Below are 24,035 nucleotides of genomic sequence, written 5' to 3'. Positions count from 1 at the left end.
CCAGCTCGCGCTGGATTCTTGCACGCATCGTGGATTCAGTCACACCAGCGGCTCAATTATGCTTCTTAGGCTACGCTTCCAAATACATATTGACTTTTGGGCTTTCATTTTCTTCAAACCACTTAAAGCACTGGTCAAATACATAAAGACACAGAAACACACAGACGTGTAGACGAACATGGGGAGCACATCTACAGCAATATGTACACAGAAAGGGTTGAAGTGACACAAGACAATAATGTGGACAAACTAATACATGAAACAATATGGAAAAACATAGCCCCCCCAAAGGCACTTCCAACTCAAGTCTTGCTATTCCCCCACAATCTATGAGAACACAGGTAGGTCATTGCCTGCGATGAACGCATCTGGTGTCCCGACAAGGCTACGAGTCTTACCTTGCCATTCAGAGAGGATGCCATGGAGTAGAGTGACTTGGGGCACCCCTCCCAAACTTCTGCAGAGGAAGAATTCAAGTCCCTGCACTGTGTCATGAGGGCAAGCCCTAAAATGCCTTATCGATAATCTCTGATGCCACCGTGGTTGCGGATGGGAGGCCTGCAGGAGGCTGTTGTCATGAAGGACTGTAGGTGGCAGAAACTCATGAAGGACTGTAGGTGGCAGAAGCTCACTGTCTCGAATCTGTGGCCCTACCTGGGCCACAGACCCTCTGCCACTAGTATGCCCTTCGTAACAAAATGCAATGCAGCTCCACCCATCCTAGTCCGAGTGGCATTACTTGATATAAAATGCACCAGGGATCATCTTGACAGGAGGCAATAAGAAGTATCTGCTTACTTTTATGCTTGGGAGATTAACCTAAAAAGAACACACAGGAATTGTCCACTTAAAATAATAATAGTAACAACCATTCAAAATCGGTGTGAGAGGATGCAGCATTCATATGGATTTGGGGTACCTTCATCCCCAATATTTCTAGCAACCCTCACCACTCCAGTGAACAGGCAATACAAACAACTTAAAAATAATAATATTCCTCGTTTTTTATATTCATAATGTAATTTTATTTTGAAACATAAATGACCATTCTTTCACCTGATAACATCGTCCAGGGTTAATGTGTCAAGCACCTATCATGTGGGCCTGACGGCTCCCAGACAAGTAATGCGCATTTAGAATCTGCCGGAGGAATACTGTATACATCAGGCAGAACATTTCCAAAGGTAGGTAACTTGGATACCTTCGGTCTACTGATTGACAGACTCTCAAAGCAATAACAGATGGAGATCGCGAGGAACCAGAACCTACAGGTTGATAAAAAAGACGGTTAGTGCATGCACAAGGACAGTTTATGGCGGACATTTTGAAAAAAGAGAATCCACTGGAAATCACAATCTTCCTGTTGCCATCCAGACAAATGAAGCGGTCAATCCCAATCTGGAGGAGATGGTGGAGGCGCTAGTTAAGATGTTGGCCATGGACGCTCCTGTCAGGTAAATAATCCGAGGGTAATCTGGAGATGCTGGTGTAAGAGGTGGTATAGGAGGCACTCCAGTTGTATGGCAACGTCAACGAGGAAGACATGTTCACAGCAGAGGGCCCGCCTCTGGGAGGTCATCAGAGACAGCATTAGTGGCCTCCTCCAGCCACCCCAGTAACATTGAGGATGTCAAGAACCAGTGGAACAATCTCAACTACAGTGTCTGCTCTCTTGTGGCAGCCCACCAGAGAGACAGTGTGGCAACTGGAGGAGGAAACATTCCACCGCTGATGCTGCGACTGTGGGAGAAGAGGTCCAGGTCACTGATTAACATCAGCAGGGCCTAGGGCATTCATTCTTAAGAGGTGATAGCAGTAACATCTGGCACCGCACATGAGCAATGTTCAAATATATTTGACCTAACATAGCAATGTGTGCATCTGAACATATACCGAATGTAGAGCTATGTCTAACATAGCCCTAGCCTGAAAGAAGCTATCCCACCCAACCCTATTACACATTGCGCACCCATTACAGTCTAGCGTAAATTGTGCCAAACACAATCGTGGTAAGGATCACTACAAGTGGGAGCATGCCTCTGTGAAATGCTCAACAAATTCATGCCTGCCAAACCCCATTCATCAAAACCTCACCAACCAACCTATCACCCCAGATGTATGAGACATATTGGCAACGATTCCAACTCACCAGGCAAAAGCATGCAAGAGCGAGTAGATGTTGCATACTCAGAGGAAGTAATGTAGCATATTTCTATCACTGTCAAAAGTATAGTCCGGAAATCCACACTATCACACCACACTAGTGCAGCATCATAAAAAGGGTCACAATCTGCCAAGGGAATCCATCACACTTCTAATCCCATTTCTGCACCTTGACTGTCGACAGCCATACTGGCAGCACCTACGAAGTTCCAACGTCACATTCAGCTTCAGGAGGCTCTGCCATTGGGATCCAGCGGAGAGAGAAGTGAATACAGGTAGTGCACACTATCCAGAGGAGAGGACTACCAGATGAATTCCATGGTCATTGTCACAATTCAAAACTTTACACCACCAATATTGATGATGGTTTCCTGAGAGTACTGCTTTTACGGAAACCGCACCATATCATACCACTACCTCCATGGCCTGGACACAGAGTATTGCTGCTAGTGGCTTCTGCATCCATTACCAACCCCAAGCAGTACTAGAGAGGCTCTGCATCGTGCAACAGAGGCAGAAAAGGCAGTAGTATTTAGCATCTGTAACAGTGGAGAAGCGATGTGGCTTCCACTAGACAGTGTGGAGGATAGAGAGGATGCAGTGACAAGGAGTAGTGAACCAGTGCAGGTGCAGCAAGAGGCTATGGCAACCGGTACCCTAATGTGTCAGCACAAGAGGGATGCCAGAGAGGCCATGCAATGCACACACAAGAGGAGATGTTCCTGCTGGCTAGTACGTTTATCTGTTCTGTTGCTTAACTTCTTGAGTACTTATCAAAAAGGGAGAAAAAAACAATCCCGAAACTAGCCGAAAATATCTGTTCCTGGGCTATTAAATACAGTTCATCAAGATTGTATTCATCTGATCGTTAACATCTCATTGATCATGACCCATCACAGTCAATGGGGTCAAAAACCATACAGACCAGGTATTCCCTCACGTCTGGTGGTCCCACAATCACCAAGCCATGAGGAGGTCCACTACCTTTATCCTGCACAAGGAACTCCTCTACCACCTGAGCACTCACTGGAGTTACACAATACTGTCATCCCACCCCACTCCACGTGGCCATGGCAAATTTACACATAGGCAGTAGCGTGTAAACAATTATGGCCTGTTGGACTTGGGGGAGGGAAGGATGCTGTTCTGAGCGTGATGGTGTTAAGGAGTGGGTTGTGTATTGGGGATTAGGAAGATGAGTTTTTGGGATTTGGGAGGTGAGGGGCATTGTGGAGGTTGGGGATTGGGGAGCTGGGAGGTGCCAACTGCAGTTATTTAACGAAAGGTCACAAAGTTGGAAAGAAGGTATCTGTGAATGTATTTGACTAAGGGGAGGTTTGTAGGTGGGTTGGGTGGGGGCTCAAGTGACTTCTCAAATGTGTCCACGTTCATGCAGAATAGGTTTTCCACTAAATCCTGCCATACAGTACACCATTCCGTGCAACAGGATTCCCCAGTGGACACATCTTTTGTTCCTCCTGGTCCTTGTTTGGATCCTGCTGCTCCAGGTCAGGTATATGCACCTGGTGCCTAATCGCTACCTTGTACAACACGCAGCACAGGATGACAATCCTTCCAACCTGGTCTGGCCTGTATTGCAGGGCACTGCCTCTATGGGGGCTCACGGCATATAATGTGACCTTTGGTAGTTTTCCTTCTGTAGGGTTCTGGGCTCTGTAAAGGCATCATGAAGCAAGACACAGACTTAAAGTTCAAAGTAAAATACTTTATTGAATCAAAAGGCCTAACTTGTCCTATGCTAAGGTTGGATTTCACTACCTGAACAAAACTAAGGAAAGTCTGAGTCAAAGAGTTCAACTTAAAAGTCTGTCTGTGTCCAAAATCTATACTTTCCATCACAACTAAATCTAACCAATGTGCTATAATATCAAAATTAAAAGAAATAGTGTTCAGCTCAAAGTTCTGGGCTTCTTCCAGCTCACAGCTTTCTTTTAGCTCTCCTTCCCCAAGTATAAGAAAGTTCCACGAAAAAGTCTCAAGATTACCCTTCTCCAGTTCAAGGTGAGACAGTTGAAAACCAATCCTCTGGGTTCCCTGCCCCAAATTCCAAGCAACACAGTTCACAGAAAACAAAAGGTCTTGAGGCTTTGTTCTCAAGACCACATATGTAACTCAAGTCTCAGGGTTCTGTACCCCAAGACTTTAACTTCATCATCACAATGTCTTTCGTTTTCAATATTTCGGGCTCACTGGTCTAGGCGCAGTTGTCAGACCGAACGGTCCACCTGTTACAGGTCATTCAATCAGGATCCCTGACTATCGACCTCTTGGCTTTGATGGGTAGATTTACAATCCCCTTGCTTTTCCTTGTCGCCCTCTTGGCTATGCCATTACTTGTCACACATCCTTTCCAGTCTTTGGCCTTGTCGCACTGCATACATTCATAAAAGTTCAGTTTAAGGGGATCTTGCTCACATTCACCTTCTTATGACTCTCTGTCTCACTTGTGCCCTTTTCTATAATTCGTTTTCACATGGAATTTGGGTTATTCACTTTATTTGTTTGACCCATGAATGTTTTTATTCCATTCATCACTTACAATGGTTACCTTCAGAGTTCAATCAATTCGGTATTCAATAAGCATTAATGACGCTTAATTTTAAAGTTCCATTCTGTTCGGTATTCAATATACATTGGTTTCACTGAATTTTAAAGTTTCATTCAATTCGGTATTCAATAAGCATTAATGACGCTTAATTTTAAAGTTTCCTTCTGTTCGGTATTCAATATACATTGGTTTCACTGAATTTTAAAGTTTCATTCAATTCGGTATTCAATAAGCATTAATGACGCTTAATTTTAAAGTTTCATTCTGTTCGGTATTCAATATACATTGGTTTCACTGACTTTTAAAGTTTCATTCGATTCGGTATTCAATAAGCATTGTTGTCGCTCAATTTTAAAGTTCCATTCAATTCAGTATTCAATATGTATTTGTAGGAGTGCCCCGGTGTTAAGTGTCCTCCACGACACTCACTGGCTCGTTGCGTGAAGCCCATCCTCTCGAGATCCGCTTGCCTGACGCGTGCCTCTCTTTGCACGTCGGCAACTGGAATACTTCTTTACAGACGTGGACAGCGTCCTTTGTTCTCACTGCTCTCTCGCAGCTCCTGCTGCTGATCCTCTGTCACGGAGGATCCCAGACTTACAATAATTACACAACCCACTGGTCATGGGCTGTGCAAGTCCTCTGGGGAATTTGCTGGCGTCCTGGCTCCTTGTCTGATCCCGCCACGGCTGCCTCCTCTTAAGCAAGGTCCCCTGCTGGTCTCTCCCACACAGGCCTCCCTGTTGCTCACTGCTCTACTCCACTGGTCTCTCTTTATACACCTGCAGCACCTTGACAGGCTGCAGGTGTGGATGTGGATCTCTATTGAGACTTGTCTGTCCATTATTAAAGGGACATGCCTGACCCTCACAGCTCTTTGTAGGCATCTTCCTTGTCCCAGTACTTAAGTGGTGAAATGGTGTAGTGTTTATTCCAATCAAATCACTTTATTTTGGCAAATTGCCATAAAAGAATAAAACACATATAGATATATCATAAAAGAATAACACACAAGTGAATATGCATGTTAACATTTAAATAAATAACACAGATCTCAAGAGTAGTAGAGTTCTGGCAGATGCAAATGCTGGAGTACAAGTTAGAAACCCTGTTTATGTGTTCCAGATACCGAAGGTTAGAAATTAATCTATTATCACTAGAAATAATGAGTGATGAGAAGCAGCTGTATGTGTTTTGGAAAAGCATTGTACACATTGCACATATTAGCATGTGCCTACCCCATTTGTTATTATAATTATGGGATGAGATACCTTTGTGAGCCCATCAACTAACACAGATTGAGGATAGCACAAATGCCCTCGTAGCCAAAGCTGGTTGGCACTGTGTGAATTGCCTGTCTGCAAAGACTTGAGCCAATGTTCTTGATCTGATGTCCTTAAAGACTGGACAGAACAACACAAAAAGCAAAGTATCCTCCACGGCATCACAATCAAAAAGGCACACATTGCTCTCCCTGCCCCCTGACCATCGGGATAACATAGATCTTATTGAGATTGAATCTTGCTTGAGTTATGAGATTTCTTTCACCAGGATTATTTGCCAATGGGAAGTAGTTTTGTGTTGCGTCTGATGAAATCATTGGCAAGTTTCTATTAGTACCCTTTTCCAATTCCAAACATTCTCTCTTCGCCCTATGTATGGAGAATGCCTGGAGCTTAAGATTTGTCGCAATGGCTTTGGTGATTAAAGTGGGGTTCGTCAGATGGTGTTCCTCGTTCAGTTTTACTGACCACTTCCTCACCTCTGACAGCCATGGGACTTTCTTGGGACCACCTCTGCCTATCAGATTTTTAATCAGCGTGTGTTATCTGCGCTTTCGGGTTAGCCCATAGCTTAAGCCAGTGCCGGATTTGTTCCCACTCTAGTTCATTCTCCACAAACGGAATCCCTAGCTCAAAAGCCAAACATTCCAACTCATGGTTCTCCAAAGAACTCCTTGAGCAACGCGCACAAAAGAGGATCGTCCTCTCCGCATGGAAAGCCAACCCCTCTGAAGCCACTAAAAATGCGTTCAAAGCCATCTCCAAATCCTACAAAACCAACATCATCCTAGCCAAAGCTGCCTCATTCAACGCCAGGATCCATGACGCCAAATCTGGGTCTAAGGAAATCTTCACGATCTTTAGGGAACTTGAAAAACCATCCCCACCCCCCTTCTCTCATCAAAGATGACAACTGCTGTAATAATATTCAATCTGCCATGATAGACAAGCTTAACACCCTGCAAACCAAAATTTGTGGCCATCAAAAAGCGCTCTCTCGCTTCATAGCCAATCTGCACTGTAAACCCACCACGCCCACCAAGGCTAACTCTTCTCCTCTATTTGACTTCAAAGATATCACTCAGCTGGAGGACATTGCCCTGCTCAAGTCCATCAAACCATCTAACTGTAAGGAAGATGCCTGTCCAGCTAGTCTCATCAAAGACTCTGCACAAATCCTAGCCCCATTCCTAACAGCATTCCTTAACTCATCCTTCCTATCGGGCCATGTTCCAACTGGACTTAAAGAAGCCTGGGTATGCCACCTCCTCAAAAAACCCTCACTGGACCCATCGGTCCTGGGGAACTATAGGCCCATCACCACTGTACCCTTCTTGCTCAAAATCTTGGACAAAGCAGCCTACCTGCAAGTCCAAAAGTTCCTCGAAGAAAACTGTCTCCTCGGCCTGCGGCAATCTGGCTTCCGCCCACGACACGGTACCAAAACGATTCTAATGGACCTAAAGAACCAAATGGACAATTTAAGGGACGCAGGGAAACCTGCTCTCCTACTGCTCCTGGATCTATCTGCTGCTTTTGACCTGGTGGACCACAAGACCCTTTTCCAACATCTAGCCACACAAGCGAATTTCTCCCCCAAAACCTGCGAATGGATCGCCTCCTTTCTCCAAGAAAGGGCCATGAAAGTCTTTTCTGACTCAGCCTGTGCCACCCCCAGCCACATCACATGCAGTGTTCCACAGGGATCATGTATCATGCCCACACTATACAACCACTTCACGAGGCCTCTGTTCAACATCCTTGATTCCCTGGGCATCTCGTATACCAACTACGCAGATGACACTCAGGTTCTCATTCCCCTCACGGGTGACTATCTAGAGGACACCAAAACACTCACCGCCATCTACTCCACTATCCAATCTTGGATGGCAGATAACTGGCTCTGCCTCAATAGCGAAATACATGAACTCCTCCTCATTGGATCACCCTCCACCCTGGGTAACCTTGGTGATCAGTACGCCTCCTTCACTATTGACAATATTCCCATCAAGGTCTCCTATCACTTGAAGACACTCAGAGTATACCTGGATTCCGATCTGACCATGGATCGACAGGTTAATGCCATTGCCTACTCATCAGCATACTACTCCAAAGTCCTCAACGCGGCTAGACCCTTCCTGTCACGACAGAATTGCCTCACCATTGCCAGGGCAATTATTGGCTTAAGGCTAGACTATTGCAATGCCCTTCTCACTGGGGCCTCCAACAAAAACCTTGCCAAACTTCAGTTAGTACAAAACAATGCTCTGAGGGCAGCCACAGGCACAGCAAGAAAAGACCACATCTCCGAAATCAGAAGACAGGCCCACTGGCTCCCGGTCAAAGAAAGAATTGTTTTCAAAACACTCGCCCTCATCCACAAATGTCTCCATGAACTTGCTCCACCCTACCTCGCCCAAAGAATCACCAAGCATACGGCCACAAGACCATTAAGAAAGTGCTACTCCAACACGATTGCCACACCTAAAACGCGCAAGGTGCGCGCCGGTGGTGCCAGTTTCCCCACCCAGGCTGCCACTCATTGGAACGCACTACCACCGCACATCAGATTGATTGAGTCCCATCATGCTTTCCGCAAAGCCATTAAAACCAAGCTCTTTGTATGAAATGTACCTGATAACGCTATGTAACTATGCATATGAAGCACTCTGTATAACTATGCCTGTATTACTGTAACCATGAGACATCCTACCACTTGCCCTATCGCTGAATCAAAAGTCCAACATTTTCTTGTAACAGTGCCTCGATGCCCCTGGGCTGCAAGTGCGCTACACAAATGCAAATAAAATAAGTGTGAACACCATAGCTAGGAGCTGATTGGGGGAGACCAAGGATACGTTTCAAGAAATTGTTCTCTGAGGCTTGAATCTTTCTTGTGTTCCCATGTCCCCAGAGCAAAGCTCCATATTTCGCAACCTCTTCGCTTTGCTTATGTATACTGTCTTTATCAGATCTAATGGCTTGGAGCTCGACATTGACATAAATCTCCTGACAAAGAGGCCTGTTTCTTGCAAGCATTTTTACTCGCCTCTTTCTAGCCCCCTGCCATCAGCTTCCTACATAGCTGGTCACAATCTGCCAGCACTTTGTATCCCGCCCAGAGATTGAGCATCTCCTCTATCATGTGAGTAAGGAAGCATACAGCATTACTATAAATATTCTGCAGCAATTTGTCTTTGTTATCAGGGAACAACCTTATTGTGCACTTGCTGCCCTCCCGTTGCTCCAAGGTGACGGATGATGTTATTCTCCTGCAACGTATGAATCACGAGTTCCAGTACCAGAGGATGATGATCACTCAACTCATCTTCCAATACGTGGAACTCCTTGATGATGTTCCAAAAACATACTGGGAGACAGCAGTAGTCAATGGTAGTGCTTCCGTTGGTGCCTTTGAAGGTTACTTTTCCCAGTCTGTCACCCTTAAACCTGCCATTGATTGTTCTCAACCCCCATTCATACAACCACAATGTTAGCTTGAGCCCATCCCCACACATTCTGGATCTTGGACTCCCCGTAGGCGGTCCTCTGTATCATCTGATAGATGTGGTGGGGGGTCACTGCCACATTTTACATTAAGGTCCCCCACCAACAGGATCATATGTGTGCCCTGATCCAAGTCACCAATAAAATCATTGAAAAGGTGCTTGAGTTGGGTTATGCACTGCCCCTTATTGGATTTATGCGAGCTGCCGTAAAAGTTAACCTGGACTATACTCATATTAGCGTCCAGGCTAGCCTTTGGGTTTATTCCTCTTAGTCACCTCTTCCCCGTCTCAGTACTGTCAAGTATTATATGTGGGAAAAGGATGGGAAGTAGCTTTACAATAACCTATAAAGGTTGGGGAAGGATTTGGCTGATTCTCAACAGGACAAGGGGGATACCATGTCTCTCATAAGGGTACCCCACTCCCAGTCCCCAAGGACCCTCCACACAGGTGATCCTCCCTCGCTTCTCCACCCCCAGGTTCAGGATCCAAGAGTGATGGCCATTCCCTGGCCACCTGAGAAGAGGATCCAGGGGTTTTAGGAGTGACAATACCCTCAGTGTTCCCATAGCTCTCAGAAGGTGTTAATGAGCCATGGCAGGAGTGGGTATTCAGCATCTCCAGAAGGGTCAAATGGCAAATGGTCACAAGAGGCACAGTCCACGACATGGGACCATAATCAGGGTCATCATCATAGTGAATACATTCCATCTTCCATCTTCCACTGCCCATCCCTCTGCATGAGTTCAACATTGCTGTAATCACTTCACACAATGGAGGGGCAAGGAAGTGTATGGATGGAAAGATGTGTGGGGGTACAAAGAGGTGGGGCTGTGGATAATATTGTGATATGTCTCCATGTCTCTAGGGGCACCAAGCCCCAGTCCTGTGCTTTAATTAGCCCATCTGGTGCATTCTAGGTGTTTCAGTGATTTTTCTTATGAATTGACTTTAACGAAATAAGGTACAAGTGGAGTAAAAGGAAAGGCTAAGGTGTATCTAGTGGCATGGAGTCATCTGGGTATCTTAGGTGGCGGGATGTCTGAATCACAAATATTTGATCTCATCATATACCTAGCATCTAGGTCAGTGCTTTATGGAGTGACTCCATTAATGTGGGCATGCTGTTGTTTTGTAGGGTCGTGGAGTCATGGGTGCATAGGGGAAGTGGGCACAGAAGTGTGGGATGCAAAGTCCCAAGCTACACTACAATCAGGATGTTCAATGGCTGTGGTTGGTTGTGGTCTTGTGCACAAAGGGAGTGACGTAACACTTGAGGCTGTTCTGCTCCTTTTGGGATGGGACCACGCCTAATGTGCATATCGTTTTTCCCTTTCAGTAATAACACAGTAGTCTGAAAAACAAAGATTTGGTGGGTTGCCCAGAGCAAAGCTAGGGGATATGAATGTTCAAGACCTTCCATGAGTCATTCCGTAGTGTTGCATGAGGCAGAGGGTGGCATTGCAGGTTTTCTGCACACTGATGGTATGTTGCGGTTTCTGGTACAGATGCTCTCTTGAATGGAGGGACCAAAGGTATGTGAGAGCAGTCTTGTGCCCCCAGCACATTAGGGAAAACATGCTATGGCAAAGAAAATGGTATTTGCTTTAATTATCTTTTGCTGTGTTGTGGGGAGGGAGGGGTGAATAGTTGGGCATGGGGCAGGAGGGAAAATTGGTCTTGGCTGAGCACCACAAGAAATGTTGTCTCAGATGCCATTGGGAGTATGGTGTTATGTTGCAATGTCCACGTGGCACAGGAGAGCAGGACTGCAAGCATTTTATGTAGAGGGGCTATGGAAGGCTGTATGTAGATGCAGCTTTCAATATTTCCCTGAATGAGCCAGAGGATGGAGGTGATGGGATCACTGCCCACCTTGCATAAAGTTAGTATTTGATCATTACTGAGCTGCCAGGGACATAGGGTTGGGGGCTCATTACAAGTTTGCCAATATTCTGGTGGTAAATCTGCCAGAATTCTGGCAAACTGTATTACTGTTACCGCCACTCGGTCCGGTGGAATGGCCACCTGATTACGAGTGGTGGTAGATGGTGTTAAACCCCCATTCCATGTAGTCCCACTGGATTCCATGGGGGATTCTGACAGTATTACCGGCGCCTGTAATACCAAAGATTTTTGCCGATAAGGTAGTTGGCCAATGCGGTAACGTGCTGGTATACATTAATACCAGCATGTTATTACCGCACCGGCCAACCTGTAATGAGCGCCTGCATGCCTGAAACACTGCCTGTGTCTATAGGTAGCAACAGGTATTTTACTTTGCCATGTCTAGGTAGGACTGCCCCCTTCAGAAAACATGAATTCAGAGACACACTGGCCCATTTAAGTGTACTTACATACCCTCATCATTGTCAAAAAGAAAATGTGCATAATGCAGTTTAATGTGCCTTAGAGCCATGCCCTCTTTTGGAAATGAAGTTCCCCTTTTTTCCCCAGCGTGAGATATAGATATTCAAATCCCAGGCTTAGTGGCCGCAGCAGGGGTGTTGCTAGGTCTGGAAAAGATCTTGGACTACACTAATGTCGGGACTGTTGGGTCTCAGGGCTAGCTAGCCTTTTGGTTGTAGCACCTGAGCTTCTATCGGGGGCTACAACCAATAGACCTGGGGCCGCAGCCAGGGTGGCAGAGCAGCGACAGGAGTTGGAAATGCCTCTGTGGCGCCCAAAGCAAATAGGAACATCTTACCGTGAAGCATGCCTACCTGACGCTCAGCTCACGCTGCACATGCCGCGGCACAGAAAGACAGAACAGAGTCAACGTTAAGCAGTGCGAGTGTGCAAACACATAGACAAGACACAATGATGACACGTTAAGGCTTGAACGTAAGGTCAGCTCAGCCCCGCCTCCAATACATTTCCTCACTGAACTTGGCATAAGCATAATCCATACTTACCCACTCAATTAGAATGAAAGTCTAGCCAGTTGGGGCTGCATGAATTCAGCGGAGGCATCAGGTTTGGCTTCGTTGTGTAGGTAGGTGTACATACCAAAGAAGCATGCAGCTAAACCTCTGATTTGGGTTCTAGCATAAAGTGAGTTAGTACTGAAGGACCACTCGACGCGATCATAAAGAGAACATGTTAGAGATGCCTTAGGGGTACCTGGATGTGGGTTATTGCATCAGATGCACACAGCGTACACGTGTGGATGAGTCCTGCCATGTTTAAGCTACCTCAAGTAAATGTGTTGCTGACAAATATGCCCAGGGACAAGGTACCCCAAAATTGACTGGTAGTCACACCCCTCGAGAACTGCCTGTACCCACAATTTTTTCAAGCCATGTGCTGTCCCAGCTATGCCAACTCTGAGCTCAGCCCCACTCTAACTTTCCCTAAAGGTACTAAAAATGAGCCACACAAATTAGCCTCGCTCTAATCTGCACCAATTTGCTTGTTAGGTGGCCTATTTGTGACAGCAACTACAGCTATAAGGGGTACGTGAAAGATCTTGAACTTGGGGGGAGTGGGAGCATTGCACGGATTGACTTCATTAAAGCCACTCAATCCAACGGCTATGGTAAGAGCACACAATGGGTCGATTTGTATTTGGGTTTATATAGTGTACTCTAGCTAGAAGGCAATGTCACAATGTCAGTGAAAGGGGAGGTTACGGGTTATAGTAGCTTGGATATCCAATACTACAAGAGTGGTATATACCTATGTATACCTAGGAATAGCAGGTCCTAATTGAGCACCAGGTATTATCCGAAGAGCAAGATCTTAAGTTCCTTCCTGAAATGCAGGAGCCTCGGAGGGCTCCTGATTGTGACCAGGAAGGTGTTCCAGTAGGCTGGAGCACAGCAAGAGAAGGTCAGTTTCCTATTTCTCTCTTTGCGTGCCAGTTTCGTCTCAAGCCTTGCAGTGGCATGGCTCCTAGAGTCACACATCCCACCCTAGCTTGTGTATTATGTGGCTAGGTAGGCTTGTGATTGGGTACTACTTACACGTTGTGCAGGCACAATTGTGAAGAGGATCCTAGCTGGGATGAATAGCCCGTGTAATTTGCTCAAGATTCTCTAGCAGATCTACCAAACTATTTTCTTTATTGCACTAGCTTTGTGCTAATGGTGCTAATGCTCCCACTGGATTGTCAGGGCATGCTGAGCCAATGGTCCATTAGTTGCTCCTCCCCCATAAATGATTATATGAAGACAGGTTCCAACCCTCAACAGGGTGTCAGGATAGCAAATGCACTGTTGCAGAATCATGGATATGTACATTGGAAACTGCAGACCCTTGCAAACTTGTTGGAGACCATTAAAACAATCAACATCTGTCTTGGCATGCCAGACAGTGTGCAACATGTGGATGGGGAGGGTGAGGCCTCAGCAGTTTGAAGAGCATGAGACAGGTGGTTCAGCCTGCAAGGAGAACATTGTTTGTCAAACTACTGTATGCAGCCAAATATTTCCCTCATTAACACACATCTTTCAATCATTCATTGTTGTCATTTGTATAGCGCCTTTCACCCTAATTATGGTCCCAAAGGGCTGTTTGGTTGAACACCCTCGGAGGGAATGGAGTCCAAATGTGGGAGAACTGGGAGGTGCTATTATGCATGTGTGCATTTCGGCCATTACAGTTACCCGAATGGCATGTAGATGGGTGCAGCGGAGGTAAACTATGAACTAGACAGGATGGATTGTGTTTAAGGAGATTGAGAATTACGTGGGAAGCTACAATTCGAATTTTTGTTTTAAGAGGTAGCTTCATTCTCATGGCAGAGGTGTTGTGCAATAGAGTTTGTGTTATATGTGAATGCAGGGTGTGTAAAATGAGCCCTTGCCTTCTGCTATGTTACAAAGGTGCATGGTGCGATGGGAGAACATGGGTTAGCTGTACAAACAACTATGTTAACATCCTGGGTTCCGCCTATGTACAAAGAGCAGCAATACGTATCACCTAGATTTAAAGAGGAGAGCAGGGCCTAAAATGCATAGAAAGACGTACGATGAATACAATTAGGAAACACCTAGATTTAAAGGGGAGCAGGGCCTAAAATGCGTAGAGCAGACATTGAGTGATCGATTTTAGAAACACCTTCTGCAATATGTTGCTAACCTTACATGAATAGGCTAAAAACAGAATGGCTACCTTGCACAATTAGGCTAAATGCATGTAGCTAAATGATATTAGGCAGTAAGAGTGGAGGGGTTTTACTGGAATACAGTAATGGCTGTACTGCCTGCCCACACCACACTTCTCTTCTCTGTTGCTGTAGGTTGTCTGCATCAGGCGTCCCAGGCAAACACAGGCAGACATGGAGCGGAGCTGCTCATGAGGGAACTGCCCTTTGCCTCTGGCCCTTAGCCATGCAAAGTAACACTGAAATCCTGTAACTACATTGAATCCCATGTTTTAGTGGCTACATTGCCTTTCAACTCTACAGCACTGGGGGCCTAATATACTTTTCGCAATGTAAATCTGTTTCCTGCGTTGGGGCTTAAAATGGCTTCCCCAACATCCCCCCCCCCTTTAGTTAATATATTGACTACCAAAATATTTTCCCTTTCTTCAACAACCCCATCTTTGGAAACCCACCCCTTTTGAATCCTCCACCATGTTCTTTGAATCAGACGGGAGACAACAGACATCACTTGGATGCCCAGTCAACCCTAACTCAGTCTGGGTACCTATATGATTTGAGATAGAATAGGCCCTACCTGTGGACGGAGTGACTGACATAATAGCATTTATTTCACATATCTGCAGGATAAGGGAAACTTTCAATCTCTTCCCCGGCCTCCTGCGGTCTGAATCCTGCACAGTGCGAGGGAGGTGTCAACAAATGATATTTAAGCAATTGCTATGAGGTCTGTGTGGCTGTGTTCCCAAATGACAAGGCTAGGCTTGGGACTGCCTTGACTGAGGGGCCCAGGGCCAACTGTGTTTAGAATCTTAAGTGCTAAGGACGTATAGTTTTGTCTTGAATTGCATAGAAAATCATTTTAAGCTTTGCATACTCCAAAATGGAATTAAAGATTTTTTAACATATACTTCTGTTTCAAACTTGTAGTGTGGACCTGCACATGCTGCTCAGGGTATACAAGGGAAGGATTAATAAGTAGGGTCATGGGCAGGATTCAAAAACAGGGTAATCATATATTGTGAGATGCTCCTTTGACCTCCTTGGGAAATAAAGTTATTGTGGGTCAGGAATTAGTTTTTAGAAATAGTTAACGCACAGGGCCTTTTTGGGGTTAGTCTATGTCTTGACTCTTAAGCCGTAGGGCGGGATAAAGTGTGTGACATTGGAAGTGTCAGCCAGCGTACCCTTTCAGAGGATTATCTAGACAGATCTACATGGTTACAACAATCTCATTTTGGTTGTTGTACGCTTGTTCAACACTTTTTTTATAGACCATGGTCAACATCCCTTTTTTCTATTATGGGGAGTTTCCAAAACCCACCCTCCTTCTCCCGCTCCCCCTCCTCAGACCTCCAACCGACCCACCACTCGGATGACCTAAACCGCAACATACATATATACATACACACATATATACAAACAAACAAACAAGTATCTATTTGGTGAAAAGGTGTCAATCAAATTTAGCAGGACCAAATCAGGGTTGTCATTACCACGCAATACCATCTAGACATATGTATACTTTGATCTTAAAATGTGCTGGGCAGAGTCTCATAGCACAAGGATACTTACAGGTTTATAAGCCTGACCCAAGAGTCTTAAACAGGGCGGGTGGATTTGCTCTGGTGCAGGGGATTCATATGTTGTGCGAAATGTACTGGCAAACTGATTAAAAAACTAAAATGTTCTTACATTCTATAACTAATGTTTTAGCTTTTGTTGAATTTCCCAATTAAACTTTCTTCCGGTCTGTATATTTTAAACATTTTTGCAAATAGTTTAGTTACACATTCCACAATTTGGAAATCTTTGCATGTTGAATTTCTAATGATGCAGTGGATCTGAAAACGACTCTCCCTCTCCTATTTTGAGGTCACATCCTGTTTCACGGGTTGAAGTCAGTTCGCAAAACTAAAATCAAGGCTTACAAAAGAATAAAACAAGATGCAAAGAGTTCTTGATTGGAAAATCAGGCAGAAATAGGAATACAGATAGTACAGAACAGGCTATTCTTTTGGAAAATTGTCATATCCTCTTTCAGACGAGGAGGTACATGGTTTCAAAATTGGCGTTAACATACCAGGGTTTATGAAGCCTACAAGAGACCGACTCTTGGCTTTGTGGCTGTAAGAGGACCAGGGCAACTGTGACGTTAGCAGCTGAATCAGAAAAGAGCTCCAAATCCATTTACAGATCATGGATGAGACTTCATAAAGGCTAATGTGAAAATTGATAATAGTGTGAGACTTGCCTGAAAATGTTTAGCAACACTTGGTTGGTACAAGGGTGCTTAGCAGGTGGAGTGGAGTTACATCATATTCTTGTTTTTTGGGTGAAGTGGAAACCTGATTCAAGCACACTCTACTTTCTCAATTTAAAGTCTTGATATTGAAGTGAGAACAGTTTGCCAGTTGTATCCTCAGAGGAGGCCGGAGAACCTGTAGACAAGTGGAGGAACTGAGCGCCTTTGGGTGCTCACCGGCCAGCGCATTGGATCACTGTATCCTCAGTGGAGCAAGTCCATGAACTTCAAATGCCAAAAGACATTAGCAAATCAGAGTTCTCCATTTGTACTGCCAAACACAATACGTGGACCAAGGGCCGTACTTCGGGGAGATAAAAATGCAGCTTCACTATTTAGGTGGGAACATTTGCATAGGAGAGTCTTTGGGGCTGGTTTGGACTCCTCAAAACCGAAGCATTGGTGGGTTTTTGTTAGGCTGAAGACTCCATTCTGCCACTGTGACATTATGCCCCATGTGATTTTGGACTGCTCCTACCTGGTTAATACAACATTTTCTCTAACAAGGTCTCACAATAAGCCTCATCAGACATGCTACGGTACACCATGTACCCGGTGTTACTTGTGAAACGGTCCTCGCATGACTGGTTGTGTGGATTCCACTCAGTGGTGGCAGAATAAATATAGTGGAGTACAGACTGGTGTATTCTGGCTCTATCCCTACCAGGAACCTCTGATCTACACTATGATCTACACTTAACCGTGACAGAAAACAACAACAACACAACATAGCACTTACCGCTAATAACACACCTACGAGGCTGAGCTCTCCAGCCAAAAACATTAGCCAACAACCGGAACAGACCTACACCTGCCCCAATTTGAAAGGAGGTCTTATCAATGCTAGGTCTCTAACGGCACACGCACTTGACATCAATGACCTTATAACTTCCAATGACCTCCTAGTCATCACAGAGAAGTGGCTCCACAGCGCCTCAGGCCCACCTCCTATCATTAGCCATCCCACACCAATACACCATCATTAGACAAGATAGAACCTCATCCAAAGGGGGAGGTGTAGCTATTATTGCTAAATCCTTCCTAGGCCTCAGACAAATCCATAGCCAAACTCTCGCCTCTACCGAACACTTATCATTCAAACTACCTCTATCCCTGACTGATCTACAGACCCCCAGGCCAACTCTCCTCCTTTGAAGAAGACTTATCGCTTCTACTGACAACCAATACCAAACCCTGCTCACAAACACTCTTCCTCAGAGACCTCCACCTGGGTCTATATGACACCAATGATAATAACGCTACGATGATTAGCAACAGCATAGCAGACCTAGGTCTCACCCAACGCTTGACACAAGCCACCCATTCCAAAGGCAGACAACTAGATTTGATAGCCGATTGCAACTGCAACACTACCATCATCTCAAACTACCCTCTTGCCTGGACTGACTATCATGCCATCCTCTTCTCTATTCCTACAGATACCCCCAACCAAGAGAAAACATTGCCCCTCCAAGATTAACAAGAAACTCATGCAACATAACAGCCCTTAAACTACTCCCACTTCTTCAACCAATCCTGCACAGGGATTCTGCCATTGAAACTAATGATGACCCGACCCACCTGGTGAACCTCTACAATACCACCGTCCTAAATGCCATAGACAAACTAGCACCACAGAAGGCTCGTAAAGCCAAACCTGTCGCCCACCTAAACACCTGGTTTACCCCACAACTGAGGACTCTCCGAAAAAAAAGAGCAGCGTAAACAAACTGGAGAAATGCCCCTACGGCTCCTAACAAAGAAAACATCCTAGCAGCCTCTACCTTATACAAATCTGCTATCTTCCTAGCCAAATCTGACTCCTACTACAACCGCATCCAGAATGACAAATCCAACACTAAGGAACTATTCAGCATTCTTAGAGAGCTTGAATCCCCCTCACAACCCCCGAATACCTGCATCATGGACACCTCCTGGTGCCAAAACATTCAAAAAGCACTATCAGACAAAATTGAGCTCCTACAAAAGAAAATTGAAACTAAAAAAGCCAACCTAAACCAAAACCCTCTTGGTCACTCATCAGCGACCCCACCCCCTTTCCAACCTAACTTATTCAAATTCTCCCAATTCAGTGTCAAAGAAGTAGAACAAATAATACTAAGCTTCAAGCCATCCAGATGCATGGGCGATATCTGCTATGCTCCCATCATAAAAGAAACAGCAAAGGAAATTGCCCCATTCATAACCTCGCTGATCAACTCCTCATTCAAGACCAATTAAATCCCTACTAACCTGAAGGACGCATGGATCATGCATCTCCTCAAGAAACCATCTCCTGATCCCAAGAACCCCTCCAATTATAGACCAATCCTCACGGTACCCTTCCTCCTGAAGATCATCGACAGAGCAGCCTACTTACAAATCCAGCACCATTTGGAAAGCACCAATCTACTAGGGCTACGACAGTCCGGTTTCTGGCCTAGACATGGCACAGAAACTTCCCCGATAGATCTAGTAACCCAAATCGAGAACATTAAGGACTTAGGCAACCTTGCCCTCCTTCTCCTACTAGACCCATCAGCTGCGTTTGACCTAGTCGACCACAACATTCTCTGCAAACACCTCTCCACTGCAGCCCACTTCTCTACTGACGCCATCACCTGGATCCAATAATTCCTGAACAACAGAACAACCAGAGTATTTGCACCATCGGCCTCTGCACCTCCCTCGACTATCACATGTGGGGTCCCACAAGGCTCATGTGTCTCCCCCACACTCTACAATATCTTCACCAAACCTCTATTTGACAAACTTGACCAACTGGGCATATCCTACACTAATTAGGCTGGCGATACACAAATTCTCATACACATCACAGGTAATCACGACTCTGACTCAAAACAACTCAACGACATCTACCTGATCTTCCAAGCCTGGATGGCGCAAAACGGACTATGCCTCAACGACGACAAGACTGAACTTCTCCTAGTGGGAACCCAAGCCAGACTCAACAAATTGGACAACACATTTAACACCTTTAACATCGACGGCAATGACATCAAAGTATCTAAAGACGTCAAAACATTAGGTATGTACATTGATGCCACCCTCTCGCTAGGTAAACAAATCAACACCACAGCATCTACCACTACCTACACTTGTAAGTTTATTAATGCCTGCATACCATTCTTGACAACAGAAAATTGCATCACCCTGGCCAGTGCACTGGTACTCACCAAACTGGACTATTGCAATGGGCTATATCTAGGCACCAGCCAACATAATCTTCACAAATTACAAATCTTTCAAAACAATGCGCTCAGAGCAGCCACCAATTTCCCAAGAAAACTGCATATCTCAGATCTGAGACGCAAGGTCCATTGGTTATCTATCAACCAAAGAATTAAACTCAAGACCCTCTCCCTAGTACACAAATGCATACACAACCAAGCACCAAAATACCTCTCTGACTAATTCAAACTCAACATGTCAGCCAGACAAACTAGATCCTCCCATTCCAACCTCTTCACTGTACCCAGATACAAACTGGAAAAAGCAGGGGGTAGAAGCTTCCCAGTCATCGCTGCCAAAACTTGGAACACACTACCGTCCAACATCAGGCTAGAACCCTCCATTCATAAATTCCGCACTCTGAACGATAACCAAGCCACAACAGCTACATTCGTGCTAAACACTCTCTTAGCCGATCATGTAATCTTTGTACATTCGCCTATGCTTTATACTATGCAAATTCTTATGTAAATCCTTTCTTTTCTTTTTGTTATGTACTGCACTCATATCTCATGCATGTAAGGTTGATACTCCATGTCTCTAACTGTATATATACATATCCTGTCTGTACCTAAGAAATGGGCCCTGTTGCCTCAGGGCTCGGTGCGCTATATAAATAAAATACAATACAATACAGTAAAATCCAGAACAACAGCCACACACAAGTGAGTGGTAAATGGATGTGGCCATACAACTTCATAGTCACTGCCTACCTTCGTAAGTGAGTAAAACGTTTGCCAGAATCAGAATTAGCACCCAGGGCGGGGGAGCCTGCCAATCCGGTTGCTCGGATTGCGGGCTGAATCCCATAATCCATTGTAAGGGTGCAGAAGTAAGACTCTGACACAGAGGGTTCATTGTGGTTGGCACAAACCTGTATTCAAGTGAGAAAATAAAAAGAAACCCCAATCTTGCATAGCTCTAAGAGGGGTTTCCCTGCCTCAACCAAAATTACTAATGTCACAGTCAGGATGTTAAAAAGCAAAAGTCCATAGTCCTATGTCAGAATCCTAGCTCTGTCCCTCACACTCTATGTTAAACTAAATAAAAAAAGAGATGTTCCTAGTCCAGAGGAATGACCCCCTTCCCCTGGACAACAAGGCTGTTCTTGTTTTGCAAATGTATTGAGGTTCAGTCTCAAGTGTTGGGGGAATGTCTCCCTTCTCCAGCCTTCTCCTACAGTTCATCAACTACTGGGGGATTGTCTCCTTTTCCCCAGCTTTCCTCAGATTCATAACACATTTCAACTATTGGTGGGGGAATGTCTCCCTTCCCCAACCGGCCTTTCTCAGGCTTCTTCTCTGTCTATGGATGTCCCAGACACTGGTTGGCAGACCTGGTTTCCTACCAGGCACTGTGACGAAGAAGGATGGCTTGGACGTTGTTAGGAAGAATTCTCTCTTTAGGCTGAATTTCCTAACCTAGTGAGTCCCCCAGCAGCTTTGCTGGATTTCTCCCAGCAGCTTTGCTGGATTTCTGGAGTTTGTTTTTTTCTCCTGCCAAGAGTGAGACTCTTTTTCTCCCACTCTTGGACATGGTTTATGGTGTTCCTTTGACTGTTAATGTGTTGTATGGGCTATGGGGTCCTTTACTCCATACGGTCTCATGTGTTTTTACTATGTGTGTTACACAGCACCCTCCGTGCAGTGACACAGGGGTGTCATAGTGACACCCCACCATAGACTCCATACCCTGGGACTGACTACTGTCTCCCAGGGCATGTAAAGTCACCATTGGCTTTACTAGTCCCAAATTATTAACAGAAACCGGTACAAACCATCATATTGTGGACGTACTGGTTGGGGCAATTCGATTGCCCCGGGGTCTGTTAGTCGAGGGGGCACGTCTCTGTCCCCCCTGATCGAGTTTTGGCTGGTGGCAGTGGATACTACTTTTTATATTCGACCGCGAATATATCCCTATAGGATTTTCCCATTGTTCGAGGCTACCAACTTTAATTATTTAATTCTCATAGCCTCGAACATACCGCCGGTTTATTTATTTAATATTAATTCGCCGGTTGGTATTTTTTGCCAGGACTCGATTCTAAAATGGCGTTTGTGTTCTTTTCTGTGACTCCAACCCAAGTCGAGCCCTTTGTTCCACTTTTTGGCGGGCTTCTCCACAGAAGCCTCCAAAAGTGGTGCCACTCTGTCTGGTTACCACAAGGGGTGTGGGAGGGGGTTTAGGCACCCTGGACTGAGTTACCTTGGTAACTCAAGTCGCACTCTAGTGTGATTGGCCCAAGTGGTGAGCCGGCCGGCTCACCACTTAGCATGTTTGATTGACAGCTAGGCTGAGTGAATGGGGGTGTGCTGCATAAAAGCAGGGCTTTGGGGACTGGAACTTCAGAAGTCGCCACAGGACCTGAGAATCCGACGAGGGAGAAGCTGAGCCGACCTACCACGACAACACCACCGGTGGAGCCCTGCGGAACCGACTCGCCACTTCCCGACGACAGAGAAGATCTCCAGGCTGGAGAGGCTTCTTCCCCTGACTGGTGGGCACAACCAGTTTACCTTCTTCTCTTCGCACCCCAGACCGGCTTGTGGTCGAATTGCCCGTGCCAAGCACCCCGGCAACCGGATAGCCACTTACCACTGGACCGCGAATCAAAGGACCGCTCCTTTTACCTGAGAAACTCTGCGGATGGTTTCTTCCCTGGCAGTGCAACGGACTCCTGTCTTCCTCCCCGACAAGATCCTCTCTTCCCCCGGACGAAGCACCGACTTGCATCCGCTGCCAGGAACAACTGCCCCCGCTTGAGTATTCTCACCACTTTAAGGTACCGTGTCCGCCAGGCCTCCCTTTCTAAAGATTGCTACAAGGTAATAATAACCCCTTAACCTTCTGGACTGGACTGGCCTCCTTGACCTTCTAATTGGTCCCTTTCTTTGGTCCAACTCCTTTTTGAACCGTTACAAGACTTTTGTGCACTGCAACCGTGTGACCTTGGACACATTTAGTTTTGATCCTCTTAAAGTGGATCCAGCCTATTGAACTCTAACTTCACGGTTTTACTTTGCCTTCCTCTCTTGTGTTCTTGTAAAAGTGTTGGGACCTGTTCCAATTTATTCTCTGTTTTTCTCTCCCTTTTAAAACAAATTATTAGAGTGCCATCTGCGTTAAGCGCTCACCGCTGTCTGAAAATTAGTGGGGCTTTACTTAAGACTTGTCTAATATTCTTTTAAGGGAGTGTATATCTTTTAGTGACCGTGTTTCTGAATTGCTTACTATTAGTGCCTGTGTGTTTTTCTAGATGTGGTTTTAAATAAATAATTATATCTCTTTTACACCAAGCCCTGGTCAGTGTTTACTTGTTCTACTGTGTTCTTTTGACCAATTGTGAATACTCTGTGTACTGCCTAAGGGAAGTCTGACTGCTCAGCCACAGCTACCAAGTGAATCTGTGTGGTACAGACTGCTACCAAGTGGGTTTACTGCCAAACACCTGTAGTCTTAAATCTTTTGCAGTGGTCCCAGAGGGAACTGCACAGGTTTCTGCCTAACAGACGTTCCTCCAAGCTGTGTTGGGTCCCTGACCCTAGTTGGCAGACCTGGTTTCCTTCTCCATCAGGCCTTTTAGTCCCAAACACAGACTTGGTTTACTCACCTGCCACGTTCTGTGTTCATCTGTATTACTCTCACGGTTCTCTTCACGATCTCTTGATCTCACATACAGACTTCTCCTGCCAAATACCGTGGTCATGTGTCTTATTTTCACAGTTCTCTTTGCTTTCCCCTGACAGCCTTGGGTCGCCTTCCCTCCAAGTACTGTTACGAAGAACAGTAGGTATTCATGTTCCGTGATATGACTTTTTCTTGTAATGTTGCCAGACCCTATTTC

At 45.4% G+C, this 24,035-nt stretch overlaps 1 protein-coding gene across 8 annotated transcripts in view; it reads right to left on the bottom strand.

Annotated features, from left to right (window-relative positions):
* The window catches only part of UCKL1 (uridine-cytidine kinase 1 like 1), a 378,995-nt gene that overhangs the window by 96,814 nt on the left and 258,146 nt on the right, over positions 1-24,035 (bottom strand). For 2 of the 8 annotated variants that reach the window (XM_069650850.1, XM_069650854.1), the window contains exon 8: positions 12,248-12,264. The exons of the other annotated variants lie outside the window; for them this stretch is intronic. In XM_069650850.1, coding sequence (XP_069506951.1) covers positions 12,248-12,264 — 17 coding nt within the window. The remainder of the gene's footprint in view (positions 1-12,247; positions 12,265-24,035) is intronic. 8 annotated transcript variants of the gene reach the window in all.

The sequence above is a fragment of the Ambystoma mexicanum genome, chromosome 3p (assembly GCF_040938575.1).
Source record: "Ambystoma mexicanum isolate Mex_15411 chromosome 3p, UKY_AmexF1_1, whole genome shotgun sequence".
In the NCBI taxonomy this organism is placed as follows: Eukaryota; Metazoa; Chordata; class Amphibia; order Caudata; family Ambystomatidae; genus Ambystoma; species Ambystoma mexicanum.
The sequence above is the reverse complement of the archived record's forward strand: the minus strand, read 5'-3'. Positions and strand labels throughout refer to the sequence as shown.